The 14,139-nt window shown below is 49.7% G+C and overlaps 1 protein-coding gene across 1 annotated transcript; it reads left to right on the top strand.

Annotated features, from left to right (window-relative positions):
• Positions 1-468: 468 nt before the first annotated feature.
• On the top strand, positions 469-13,029 carry STC2 (stanniocalcin 2). Its single transcript, XM_082063775.1, has 4 exons — positions 469-1,018; positions 3,233-3,375; positions 5,822-6,033; positions 9,408-13,029. Exons 1-4 carry the CDS (start codon positions 865-867, stop codon positions 9,799-9,801), a joined length of 903 nt encoding a protein of 300 aa, XP_081919901.1. The 5' UTR covers positions 469-864; the 3' UTR covers positions 9,802-13,029.
• The last annotated feature ends 1,110 nt before the right edge of the window (positions 13,030-14,139 follow it).

Raw genomic sequence — 14,139 nt, 5'->3', positions numbered from 1 at the left:
GAATGCAGCGCCTGGCCATGCTCACCCAGCCGGGTCCGCGCTCAGGTACCACAACCCCCCCTCCCAGCACAACCCGCCACATGTGATGGAATTGGCCCAAACCCCGTCGGAACTCGCAGGGTACAAAATCCCAAGGGAAAAAAAAAAAAAATGGGGGAGGGGGGAGAAGGGGGAGATGGATGGAGTAGAGGATTTCCAAGAAAGTCAGTGCAAAAGCTTCTTCGGGGAGGGATTTTTTTTTTCTTTTTCTTTTAAATCAAGTCTCGCAATGAGGCGGCAGTGCCGCAGGACGGCCGGCGCGGGCAGCCGGCTCCGGGCACCCCCGCGGCTCCCCGCGCAAGGGCAGCGGCGTCTGGAGCGCCCCGAAGTTGCAGCTGCGGGGGCACCAGCCGCTCGGTGCTGCCTCCCTCCCTCCAAAGCAGCCTGCTTGTCAAAATCCCGCTTTTTCACCTCTTTTTTTTTTCTTTTTCACCTTCTTTTCTTCGCCACCACCGGGGGTGCAGCCCCTTCCCGCTGCCCCCCGCACGCCCATCCCCCGCCGTGCGGTGCCGGGGGGGGCCGGGGGAGGCGGGAGGCTGCAACCTGCCGGCGGGGCAGGGCCGGCCCCCGGCGGGCGGTCGGAGCGGGGCGGCGGCTGCCATTGGCCGCGGCGCGGAGCGACACCTGCTCGGCTCCCTCATGCGAGTGACACCGGGGCTCGGCGGGGATATTTGAGGCACCCTCCGGCGCCTCTGCCGCCACTCCGCGCTCGCCGCCGCGCCGGGCACATGCGGTTCGCAGGGCCGCAGCGAGGAGCGCGCTGGGCCCGGGTGCGGCACCCCGCGGGGGAGGACGCGGCGGCGGCGGCGGGGGGAAGGCGCGACCATGTGCGCGGAGCTCCGCGGCAAGCTGCTGGCCCTGGTGCTCCTGCTGCTCGCCAGCGCCCGGGCGGCGGCGGGCACTGAGGCCACCCACCCGCCGGAGGGGCCGCAGGACAGGACCCCGCAGCAGAAGGGGCGCCTGTCCCTGCAGAACACAGGTACGGGCAGGGCGGCGGAGGGTGGGTGCAAAGGTGATGTGAGAACCCCCACCTCGCTGCTTCTGGAGCGCCGGGGAAACGGCCGCGTTGAGTTATGCCAGGCGTTTTTATTTCGGTGTCCGACTGTCAGGCATAAATCATCAGAGGAAATAAGACCTCGCTCCTAATTACCTTTAAAGCCCGGCTTTGCCAAGCACGTGTTGCCCTTGCAACAGCCGCGGCAGCGCTCCGGGCGAAGCGGCTCTGACGCCTCGCCGGGCACAAAGTGGGTGCCGAGCGGCCCCGTGCCGGGGGGAGCGGGGCCGGGGGGAGCCCGGTGGAACGGCCCCGGCCCGGGGATGCTGCTGCCGCCGCGGGGATGCTGCGCTGGGGAGGAGAAAGTTTCTCGGCGCAGCGTTTGAAACCGGGTCGAGGGGTGGGGGGGGTGGGACGGGGAGGGAAGGGGAAGCGGCTGGAAATGACTGGTGCTTTGCCTCCTCCCTAGGGAGTCGTGCAATGATGCAACGGACCGGGGGTTTCTCTCCTCCTCTCCCGCCCCCTGTGCTCCCTCCCCCGGGTATTATCTGTCTAGAAAGAGAGAGCTGAGGCGTGCACTTTGCTGGATCGCTTCCCAGCCGTGCAAAGAGAGACCGCGGGCTCCAGACTTTTCCCTTCCCCCCCACCCCCCTTTCTTTTTTTTTTTCTCTCTCTCTCTTTTTTTTTTTTTTTTTTTTAACACTCAGTGCTGCGAGACGTGTTTAAACACACACGAGCAGGAATGCACGAATGCCCATTAGGGACTGCCACATGTGAATCACGGCACTGTGCAGTTCTCAGCACGCTGGAGCCAGGACATGTGATCCGGCAAAAGGGTTTGCATCCGGATGCCAACACAAGCACTACAGCTGAGCTCCCGGCCCCAAAAAAGCCCAGCTCCGCGCTCTGCAGCGCTCCACAAAGACCTCCCTTCCCTCCCCCCCACCCCCCTCGGTGCGTGTGTGTTTGCGCAGCTTTTTCGCGTGTGGCTGAGACAATCTCAGGAGCCGATGCGGGGGCTCCCGTGTCCCACCCCCAGATGCGCTTCGGGGCAGGTAGAAGGGGAAACAGAAAAAGAAAAAATGTAGTGGTTTGGTTTCGAGCTGCCGGGGGTTCGTGTGAACTCCGGCGGACTCTGCGTTTCCATCCGCGGCTCCGCGCTCTGCCTTGCGGAGGGTTGGAATCAGACCGAAAAGTTGCTGTGAAGATTTGCAAATGGACCGCATGGCAAAGGGGGAGGCTGGGGATGTCTGAAACATGCTGCGGTCGGGAAGGGGATTAGGCTGGCTCCCAAGGGCGAGCTTTAATTAAAGGTACCACTAGGGCACAGGGTACAGGAATTCTTAGCATCCTCAGTTCTGGTCTAAAAGCTGCCCCTGTTTAACTTTATCCCCAGGCTTTTCCAGCAACCACCTTCTCTCTGGCAGTACTACTACATCCATTTTTTTTCAAAGGACCAGAAGCTGTCTTGTTAAGAATTAGATTTTTAGGGTTTTTTTGGTGAGTGAGTATTAGCATTTTTTTTACAGTATTACATAACATCTGAAAGGGCAGAATAAACATATATGTAGCAGCTAGCTCCAGTAGATCTATTTTATGTACTATGTATATAAATATATGTATTTTCAATTGATTTCTGCATAGGTGAGGACATAGTTGTGGCTTTATGCAACACTCAGTGCAAAGGACTTTATTTATCAGTGGGAGTTTTGCCATTAACTCTGTGGACATCACAACAGGGGAGACCCGGTGGTCTGTAAAAAACATTGTGCTAAATCGCCAGAAACTAGCTCAAAGTAGCAGAAATGAGACATTTTAGCTGCCTGGGTCACGGGCTTCTCGTTTTGGCACTTGAATTTGATGGGGGACTTTGTGCAAGTCAGACAGCCAAAGTCATGCCTGTCCTTTGCTCCTGAGGAATGCAAAAGCATTACAGTTCTCAAGTGAAATAGTTTGACGTAAGCATAGTGGATTTGACATTTGCTTCTTGGATGTCACTTTCATAACATAATATACCCAAGTTTAGGTGTAATTTCTGCAAAGAGTGGGCATGCTGGGGGTACGATTACTGTTGTCACGTGGTTTTTGTTTCTTTTGAACGAATGATGTTAGCAAAATAACTCTTTCCCTCCCCACCCTACCCACCACCAACTTCTATGAACAGTTCTTCAAACTAACTGTAATCAATGCTCATTTTAGCTGAAATCCAGCACTGCCTGGTTAATGCTGGCGATGTGGGATGTGGAGTGTTCGAATGCTTTGAAAACAACTCTTGCGAGATCCGAGGCTTACACGAGATCTGTATGACATTCCTGCACAACGCTGGAAAATTTGATGCCCAGGTAACACAGCGAAACGCACTACGTATCTGCTTGCTTCTAACATACACGTGGCACGGGGTTTAGTTCTTTAACACATGGAAAAAAGTTACCGTTATGGAGCAAATGTACTTTTGTGCATGCGCAGCTTCAGTGAAGGTTTTCCTGTGGAAGTGTCCAGAATCAAGCCCCCAGACCAGCAACAGAGCAGCAGGAGATGTGCTGTCTCCAGCTACAGCTCCCTGGATCGCTCCCACCTACTGTACCCAGCATAACTAAATCAGAACACTAATGTAGCCGAACATGGTTTTGGAAACACTAGGTGGCTTTAGCTTCTACACCATGTTTGTTCAAAGCCGATTCAGAAATGCAGCTTCGGCTCCCCGTTCGTTTAGGCGTATCAGAATATTTCCCGATGCGCAGTGATTAAAGTTGGTTCTCACGACTTGCCCACAACCAGCACAGGCAACCTCCTGAAAGCTGCTGTGTTCAAATAATGCTTTGGTTCAAGCACTGACGTTCGAATACATTACTTAGATGGTATGCGGTATTAAGTTTGTCTCCTTCATTTTCTCCCCAGACCATTTATGCATCGAGACATCCTGTTATTATGTCTTGTAAACCTACTCTCCCATTACAGTGTGGAGAGAAGAGAACATTACGACAGGCCAGCGGCATTTGGCTTGACCGTGCAGTTTACAGTATAACTTGACTAAAAGCACCAGCTACATGGCACTGTTAAAAGTATGGTATAAAGTAGAGCTGTCTTCAGGATCCTGCCTGTTCCATGAGGGATGGTACGACCAGCCAGTAGGAAACACTTTTGAAGGGCTAGAGTTTTAGGCTCACATTCTCAAGGACATACAAAGGCTCTGGCTAGCCGTTAAAACGGGAATCATTTCTCCTGTGGATATCTGAAAACCTTCAGCTTAATTTCCAAGTGGCTTACAGAAAATACTCGTTTATTTTTGCACAATTATTCTTTCAGTGAACAGAGTTGACCAAAGAATTAAGCCCTGTTGGGAAGGGTGCCTGCAAAGGCTGAGCGTAGCCATTGATGCCTGTTCCCCAGATATTGCTGATCAAATACAGCCCGTTTCACATCCAGGCTGTCTCCACTGTAGTGCATAAGTGTTAAACCCCTGGAGCTTTATTTCGTATGGAGGCGACTTCACCTTCTGCTATGACTTGGCTTTTCACGGCTCATCTCTGTATTGTCTACAGTTATTTCAGGCTGCATTAAATGACAAGAGTAACACTGGCCATTTTCTGTTCTCTGCTTTCTGTTCTCCTTCCCTCACTCTGAAACCTAAGAATTTATGTCAGGTTTGGTTTATATAAGAACGTTCTTTTTTATCCTTATTTGCCTACTGTGTGTGAAGGGGAAGGGCAAGTTAGTGCCTTTGATATGGGGAATAGAAAGGGATGATGACTGAAGCAGTTCTTTGATCAGCAAGAAACATTTCTGGCTTGAAACAATTTGGGCCCAACAGGGTGGTTGATGTTGGTGGAGCTATGCCAGGGTGCTCTTTGGATAAAGGACAAGAACTTCATGAAGCACTTGTGTCAAAGGACCTGAAGCTAATGAAGAGATTGGAGGCAGTGTAGGAGGCTTCCACACACCTATTGCTCAGCAAAGTGAAAGGAATCTGAGCAGAGCTGTCAGACTGTGACATGCACCGTGTGTGCCAGCCATAGCATCTGACAGCAAAAAGAAAGGTTTCTGATGCCCACTAAGCCACTGAATGAAGGAATCACAAACAGTGGTTAAAGAGATGCTGCTAAAGCAGCTTCCCTGCAATTTACTTTTTTTGGTTTCTTGATTTGATTTTCCTAATCTCAGAAGTTCTTGCAGCAAACAGACATTGAGACACTGAAGGATTATTACTAGTGCTGATTTGAGTCCCTCTCTGAGGAAGCGGTAGTAGAGAAAATACCGACAGCTTGGGAATAGGGCAGGTACATATAGACGGTGTATACATGTCTTAGGAGTTTGCAGATTAATTTTAAAATTAAAAGAAAGAAACCTAATTTGAAGTTACTAAGTGGTTATCTGCTTGTGGACCTGGGCACCTCAGCCATGGCAGGATGCGCTCTCCTTTCCGTCAACCGGCTGTGCTGCCAGATCAGAAGCAAACAAAGCCAGTAACTTGAGCATTGAATTATTTCAAGGCGCTTACTTTTGCCCTTTCCCTTGTTGGGCATTCAGCTGCTGGGGTAGGGAAACCTCCATAGGCCGGGGAGGAAGCCCCATCTGTTCAGCTCCCCAGGGACAGCAAGGCCAGGTAACTTGGCATGGTGTTTAAGAGCAGAGAAACAAAAAGAAGAGGGGGAAAAGACATTAAGTGGTACCCTTGGCAATCTAATAACCCTTGACATTGTCCCGCAGAGGAGCAGCTATCTGGGCATAAATCAGCGGCTCTGCTTAATGGACAAAAATACAGACCTACTCCATTTCTTTTCTTCTTAGGGAAAATCCTTCATTAAAGACGCTCTGAAGTGTAAGGCTCATGCCTTGAGGCATAAATTCAGCTGCATCAGCCGTAAGTGCCCTGCCATTAAAGAGATGGTGTTCCAGTTACAGCGGGAGTGCTACCTGAAGCATGACCTCTGCTCCGCTGCCAAGGAGAACGTCCAGGTCATTGTGGAGATGATTCACTTCAAAGACCTGCTGCAGCATGAGTAAGTGTCTCCGCGCTGGTGCAGTCGGAGGTGTGGGAGCTCCTTCCAGGGGCACGACGGTGCCAACGGGCTGTGCATCTGCCCAAGAGCCGTTGCACCTCCTGGCCTTAAGCACGTCTTGTTTTCCCATGTACCAGGCCAAGCCAGTGCTTTCTTCACAGGGGCCCTTGAAGACCGGTTTGTTTACAAAGGGCTGGATGTAACCGTGGAAGGGAATGAAGTGTGTTGAAGTTGGAGCTGGCTGTCTCTTTGGTCCTTTAGCAAATACAGTGTCCATGTCTGCTGTTTCCAGAGCCATCTGACAATGTTTCTGTGCTTTCTGAGCTCAAAGGCACTGTTCCTGACCACAGTATCTTGTTAAAGATGACAGCTAGAGGAGAAGGGGGAAGAAGGTCTGTGCGGAGTTGTCAGTAAGATGATAATTTCTTCTTTAAATACATACTTTCAAATGTCTTGTAGTTAATTGTCCCTGAAAGAGCTGCAGTCCCCCAGGTAATCTCCCATTCATCTTATTCCTTATTAATCTCAGATGCTTTTTAATAAAACATTGAGGTGTACAAAATGAAGGCACAAGTCAGATTTTGAGGAGTTCATCCCTCTGACTGGGAACACAGCTGCCCTCTGAGGAATGGCAGGCATGAATCCTATTTGGAATTGATCAAAGCTGCTACATGACAGCAACAAACCAGGCACAAGCTGTTTGTACCAGCTCTTTGTGCACAGATGCAAAAATTTGAGCCTGTTTTTCTTGCAGGTGAACTTCTCCCACACAAGAAGGCTGGCAGCAAGCTTAACCTTAGAGCATCTTCTTACCATGCCTCTCTACGCCTTCTTGTCCCTGGTGGATATTAGCACAGAAACCCCCTGCAGTCCCACCAATCTTTTTTTTTTTTTATACAGAGTTATTTCTTGACTTTTAGCCTTGTGTTTTCATCAGTCTCTAAAGGAGCTGTTGAAAACCACCCCCCTAATACTTAAGCTGCAGTTGCAGAGACACTTTGATGCCAGTTTACTCTCAAATGCAGGATCGTTTGCTGTGGTTCATAGGAGCTGAACATGGTGAGGCCCTTTCCATGGACATTGCTGAGGCTGGGATCAAAGGGATGGCTGGTGGCAGATCGTGGCCTTGCCAGGGCAAAGAGCAGCATCCTGGGGGAGAAGGGATACGGGGATCCCTCCTGCAAAGCAGCGGCCACTGCTCAGGCTGTGTTAATAGGCTGTAAATTGGGTACTTGGTACCAGTTAACTCCCCCCTGCATCATTTGGAGATGAGAAGAACTAAGAAAGTCCAAGGCCTGTCCAAAGAGAAGTTATCCTTGTTTCACAAACAGGCTAAAGCAGGAATGCCCAAAGGCAGCTGCTTATTTCTGGGGAGCTTCACTGGGGAGTTCTCCATCTGAGAAGAGACAGAGCATTCAGCTGAACACCTATAATTTGCATGATCTCACTTAGAGCTTCCTACACTTCATTTTCAGCATCTCGTGGAGTCGGAGCTTAGCTTTCCTAGGCAGGACTCCCCAAATAGAACCCACCCAGCCTCCTCCCCTCCCCTAAATTTAGAGGCCATCTCTGAAGCTTTTGAACTAAGGAACTTGTTCAAGATCAATAGGCAAGTGTGGCAGAGCTGGAAATAAAATCATGTCTGCTGACTTGCAGCCTTGTGCTCAGTTCAGGCCCTATGGTCAGGCCAGCTGAAATGCAGAAAGTAAAACAGTGAAGGAGAAATGGGCCAGTATTAATCCACAGGGCTCTGGCAGACTCTGAATACCTGAAATATTTGGCAGCTGAGACACTTTTTAGTCATACCAGCAAGCTTTTTCTTCCAGAGATTTTTTTGTAAAGGTTATGCCCAATTGCAGCAACTGTTTTCCCTATGATTTTTTTTTCCTCTTCCTGCTGGATCACTGTGTATGCAACGTGCTCAGCTCTCATCTTCGATTTTATGTCTAAAACAAAAAGCGAAGGAGCAAGTGGCAGCTCTCGGACTTGTTCTCTGGCTATTCTGTTCCGTTTTCTCCCTGTTGAGGAACGCGATCGGGGTGGTGAAGGCTCCTCCTGTGTCAGCTGCGCTGGGGTGGGGGTCAGGCCCATCAGCCATGGTGGAAGTGGTGACAGGCCCTGGCAGATTGCTCGCTGCTGCATTCCAAGGAACCTTTTTTTTAAACGGCAGAAACAATCCAAACATGGGAAATATTTTGAGATGGGGAATAGGTGACTCTCCAAGATTAGTCATTCCAAGTGAGTTTAAGCAGTTGGGCAAAGTAAAATCAGGGTAGTGCCAGACACTGATCACAGCCACAACTGCCGACCCCAGGCAGTTCCCCACTTGCACTGGGGGTGGTTTCTACCGTGGAAGACAGAATTTTAAGCACATCCTTCTGGGCCTGCCAGCAGCTGAGCGGTTGTGTCAATAGGCAACATCAATATTGACCCACAAAACTTGTGACCGCAACTATTTTAAAATTGCTGCACTCAGTGACCTGCGGCTGAGGAGGCCGAAGTGCCTGCGCTCACGCTGTGTTGTGCTCTGGGGGCACACAGATGGTGTTTGGCCATGGCTCGTTTGGAGTCCTTGTTTGGCTGGGAAAAGGTATATACTGAAGGCTGTACTCAATTCTGTAAGAAAATGAAGAGAGAAAAAAACCCCACACCTTGGTGTAGGAAGAAACAGCGGCATCCAAGTGGATTTCTGTGTGTCTGAGCTCTGTGGGGTTGGATCCTGAGTCCAGATAAGATCTTGCTTGTGGTGGAGATCAACACCTGGTGCTTCAGGGAATGCTAAAGATGATGAGAAAAGCGAGAAAACCTCTAGCTGAGTATCTGTTGCTCTTTGCAGAGGTGAGGAAATGCCTCCCTCTTGCAGACCTGTGGTCGGTGTGTGCTCTGTTACCAGCCATTCACCTGGAGATAACAAGGTGTTTGATGAAGCTGACGGCTCTGGACAACAGCAGGTTTCCTTTGTTGTGTATCTTGACTAATAAAGATGAACGGGCAGGGAAAGCGATCGAGGCAGAAGGTGTGGACAGCAGTGCTGTTTGACAGCCCCATTTGCCAAGCGTGTAAACCTCATATATTCATGTCGGTTCTCCCAGAGCATTGCCAGTGGGGGAGCAATCAAGGCAGGCAGAGCATTTCGGTGAAGCTTTGTTTGATGGGATGCCAGCATGTGCATTTCTTAGAGCGATATGGCCAATTAGTATATAATATACATAATAAACATATGGTGCAGAATTGCTCTACAAGGCTGCCGAGTCAGTGGGGAGGAGGGGGCTAAGGCTACAAAGTGTGCTGTGCACGGGGAGGGTGAAGCTTGTTTACTTATAGATAACCCTTACACATTTTTTGACTCTCCTCACTGTTTCCTTTACCTTTAGACCGTATGTTGACCTAGTGAATATCCTGCTCACCTGTGGCGAGGAGGTGAAAAAAGCAATAACAAGAAGTGTCCAGGCCCAATGCGAACAGAACTGGGGAAGTCTCTGCTCCATCCTGAGTTTCTGCACCTCGACTGCGCACGGTGACACCATCCTGGCTCCCGAGAAGAAGTCGGGTGAAGCCAACAAAGCCGCTGCTGGCCGTGGGGACATGCTGGCCCACGCCGACTCTGACCACAGGGAGAGCTTGCGAGCATCTAAGGGAGAGAGAGGTACCAAGGGCCACTTGAGTGCCCATGCCCGGGTAAAAGCTGGGGGCCACGGTCCCAAAGGGCCACACGGGATCATGGACCGGGCAGACGAACTGTCCGACTTCTCTGACATCCGGAGGTGAAAAAAGGCACCAACGCCCCATTCCCCCCATCCCTCCCCCTCCACTGGAAGCCTCCTCCATTGAGTCCCATTTTCCCGTCTATGGACATTCCAAAGCATTTCCCATTCAGAGGTCAAGCACAGGGCATTGCAAGATATATATGGACCTCAGCAACAGTGTATATAGTAGCAAAGGGAGAGCAGTGGCAATGGGTTATAGATCCAGCAAACTCAACACTTGAGCAGCCACCAGATGTGGCAAAATGTCTCCGACTAAATTCTTATCCCCTTTTTTATGAAACAGACATGAGCTGAAATTCAGGATCTTGTTTGGGGGTTGTTGGGTTGTTCTGGGGCTTTGTTGTTTGTTTGTTTGTTTTTCTTGGTCCCCTTGCCTGGGGAGAAGGTTCCAAGAGGGCTCTGCGAGATTGCATGTGGCTGCTTGTGGCTTAGCACCTCCAAAGGTTTAGGGCGCAGCCCAACAGCAGATGGCTGAGTTCCAGGGGGATCTGGTTTCTGCCTGTGGCTGAGAACGCAGGAGCTCAAGGCTCTGTGTGTGATGCTCTCTAGCGAAATAGCTACCCCCTCTCTCACACAGGAACCGTGTGGTCTGGAGCTCCACCGCTTTCCTCTCAAATAACTTCTGAGCCATTGTTCCCATCTGGGTGATGCTGCCTACTTTAAGTGCCCCCTGTTTGTTTGGTTGGTTTTTTTAACCACTGCATAACTCGACACTTGCTAATCCAGTCACTACAACATATCAAAGGCGAGTAGCCAGCTTCCAAACAAGGCGATGTGACTGTTAAGACTTGCACAGTATGGAGGGCTCCCAAGAGTATGTTCATGGACCTCTAAAAATCCTGTGCATATTCTCTGCTTACGCCTGCTCACTCAGCGATACATTTCCTCCACCCCTATGGACAGCCCAAGGTTAAAGGATGGGTGAAGGTTCAGACAGCAAAGGACCCCATGTACTTAGTTCTTCTGTAGGGCTGTGTTGAAAGCCCATCAGAAATCTCTCCTTAGCAGCAACGTGGTGCCGTTTGCTGGGACGTGGAGCCCCACCATAACATGCCTATCAGCTGTGGTTTATCCAGATGCCAAAGATAAGGAGAGGGGGGTTGACCTGGTGTTTTTTTTAGTTGTCATGCAGATAAGGACCACCAGCCTCTGCAGAATGAGTTACTAAAGATGAAAACTGTCAAGAGCTTATTGTCTCTAAGCAGTTTTAAGTGTGAATGAGGTGTTTGGACATATCTCTCCTCCCCCCTATGCAACTGTAATTCTCAGGTTGCAGATGTGCCATCCTGTATCCCCAGATACTGTACTGGAAATGGAGGTTACAGCATCCACAGGGACAGAAGGACGAGCTCTTCAGCTTCCTCTAGAGAAGAAGTGAGTTTTCTTGGAAAGTGGGAATCACACCAGGGACTTGAGCCTTCTCATTTGGAAAGTTTGGGAGGAAAGCTGTGGGGGCAGGAAGGTAGTTCAGTACAGACAGAAAGTACCCAGTGAACTAACGTACATCTTATCACATGGTGGGAAGAAGCTGTAGAAAGAGTAGAGGGTGTCAGAATTTGGCTACAATTTCCAGCTCAGATTTGAGTTCCTACTAACTGAACACAGCTCTTAATAGCAATATTCAGGGTTTAATGCATTTATCCACCTGCAGAAGTTATAGGCATTGCTTTTAACAGAAGGCACGTAGGAAGCAAGAGAGGTGCGTTAAGTTGAAAAAGTGTCTCTATGCGATCACCAGGTCATCGTTTAAAGAAGTGACCTTGATCCTGCTTGATTTTAGCTAAGTTCTGTGACAAAATTCTCATTCGACTTAACTGGGAGGAGGTGAGATCTGGCCAGGTACTGCAGTGGTGAAGACCACGCTGACCCGAGGAGCAGAGCTCCTGGCAGTGCCAGCGTGCAGCCGTCCCACGGGTGGGACACCCAGGCTGTCCCCCACGGGTGGGCTCAAACCTGTCGCTGACGGGCAGCTCCTCTGCTCAAAAAACTCAGCGGCTGTTGGTGGCACCATAAGAAGGTTTCTCAAGTAGCTCCGGGGGCTTCCTGCGAGCGGTCTCTCCCCTTGGTGACACAGCCACCATGAAGAACAAGCTCAAACCAAAAAGGGAATCCAAGTGTTTTAACGACAGCACCAAAAAGACCCCAACAAACACAAAACTCCTCGCTACCGATGCGATGTTCTTGCATTGAACTAAAATAAGATCCTTCTCTCACTAGAGGTCTGATTCATCAATGGGAACCAAGCGTATAGATCTACATATCCTTGAATGTCTCAGTCAACGTACCACCTCAGCATGCATACAGTTTTATTTGTAGTCATTCGTTCTGTGGGGAAAATTGTATGTTTCCCTTGTTTAGTCAATGAAAATTATGGGGGAAGCGGGGGGCAAACTGTCGGTGGGAGGGATTTTTGTATAAGGCATAACTTTTTTTTCCTCTGTGTGTGAAGATTTTATGTGTTCATCTACTGATTCCACATATGCTATTATTGTAAATATTTAACATTTCTATTTATTATAGTGTCTCCATTTAAAAAAGAACACTGCTGGCTATGATAATTTAAACGTATGTCATGACCTGTGTTGTATATATTCATGCCACTAGTATGTTTTTTTTATGTTTAAAGCTGCATAAATATAGTTTTATACAGTTCCATAATGTTATTGACAGCATAAATCATTTATTTATTGTTAAACCTTCTTTCATATCTAACAAGTAGGGTGTGTTTTACCTGAGATTATTTTATTGTGACATCTACATAGCCTTAATTCTTTATAAAAAAGAAAATAATGTCCATTTAGATACTGTATGATGCTTTAATTAACATTCCTTATGAACTTGCTGTTCATGAAGGAGGTTTAGCTTAAAAGCCAAGGTATGAATGTTTCCTTTTTGCTTTGCATCTGGGATGAGCCTTGTTCTGGAATGAAAATACTGGGAGAAGCAAAATGCCTACTGGAAAAAGGTATCAGTAAACCCTGGAAAATGCTGTCCTGACTTAAAGTGCTGAACTGAAAGGAAAAAAGAGGGAAGAAAAAGGAAAGAAAAAATAAAAAAGACAAACTGTCCTTAATTCCAAATCTCTGGGAGAAAAACATACTAGTTTTGTCTCACGTAGAATTTGCAGCCAAATAAGCTTGTAAAAAAGAAAATGCATATGGCTTTAGACAAAGCTCTGTACCTTTCACACTATTATTTTCCTTAAACACTAATAAATGTTTTGAATAAGTCTGCGGCTGGCTTTTATCTGGCTGGAATTTCAGCTGCTGCGATAAGGGGTAAGAAAAGCCCTGTGAAGCCGGGCCAGCAGCGCGGCCGGGGGCAGAGGTGACCTGGCTGCGGGTCCCCTCCCCGGTGCCAGCTGGGCGGTGGCAGAGGAGCCCCGGCTGGGGCAGGGGATGGGGACGGGGCCAGCCCTTCCCGTTGTGCACCGGGGAGAGCCGGGCAGGGGCCTGGCCATGGGCATGTCATTGCCCTGGGGGAGGGAGGCCTCTTCGGCTGCTGCACTGGGACCTGGCAGCTGGTCTGAGGGCAGAAAGGGAGACACGGAGCAAACTAGAGGATAAAAACATGGGGAGCAGAAGCATTTGACCTTCCTGAGCTCTGACAAAGCCCATTTCAGGATCACAGAATGTCCTGAGCTGGAAGGGCCCACAAGGATCATTGAGTCCAACTCCTGTCCCTGCACAGGACACCCCACAGGTCACACCGTGTGTCTGAGGATGTTGTCCAGTCTCGAACACTGTCAGGTTGGGGCCGTGACACCTCCCTGGGGAGCCTGTTCAGTGTCCAGCACCCTCTGGGTGAAGAACCTTTTCCTAATGTGCAACCTCACCCTCCCCTGGCACATCTCCTGCCATTCCCTGGGGTTCTGTCTTTGGTCACTAAAGAGAAGAGTTCAGCGCCTGCCTCTCCTGCTCCCCTTGTGAGGAACATGAAACCACCATGAGGTCTCGTCTCAGTCTCCTCTCCTGGACTGAGCTGACTGCAGCATGTCTAGGCCACCTCATCTGCTCTGAATTAGTCTGTATCGGGGTTAGGAAGGAAGTAGGACGATGCAGGTGCTCATGGGTTTCTCCTCCCTGCCCTGATGATCTTGGTTCACAAAATCCCCTTGAGGGGCTGGCGGTGGCACCCTGCTCTGCTCAGCCGGGCTGGCTATAGGTGCAACTCAGCATCCCATAAGTGCATCCCATAAGGGCCAGGGCAGGATCTTGGCTGGTCGCTGCACCTGCCCACGGGCGAGGGGTCGGCAGCCCAGCACGCAGCCAAAGCCCTCAGCACTGGATTTCAGCCAGACTCATTAACAAATATAAGAGCAACGCTTTCTAAAAGCTGT

The sequence above is a fragment of the Streptopelia decaocto genome, assembly GCF_964273445.1.
Source record: "Streptopelia decaocto genome assembly, chromosome: 12".
Taxonomy (NCBI): Eukaryota; Metazoa; Chordata; class Aves; order Columbiformes; family Columbidae; genus Streptopelia; species Streptopelia decaocto.
This window is presented reverse-complemented; position numbering and strand designations above follow the sequence as displayed.

Excerpts from the sequence above, each read along its gene's own strand:
- STC2 (XM_082063775.1), top strand. The coding sequence starts at position 865 with ATGTGCGCGGAGCTCCGCGGCAAGCTGCTGGCCCTGGTGCTCCTGCTG. Across the intron at positions 3,376-5,821 it reads CTGGAAAATTTGATGCCCAG|GGAAAATCCTTCATTAAAGA; the intron begins GTAACACAGCGA and ends TTTTCTTCTTAG. Across the intron at positions 6,034-9,407 it reads AAAGACCTGCTGCAGCATGA|ACCGTATGTTGACCTAGTGA; the intron begins GTAAGTGTCTCC and ends CTTTACCTTTAG.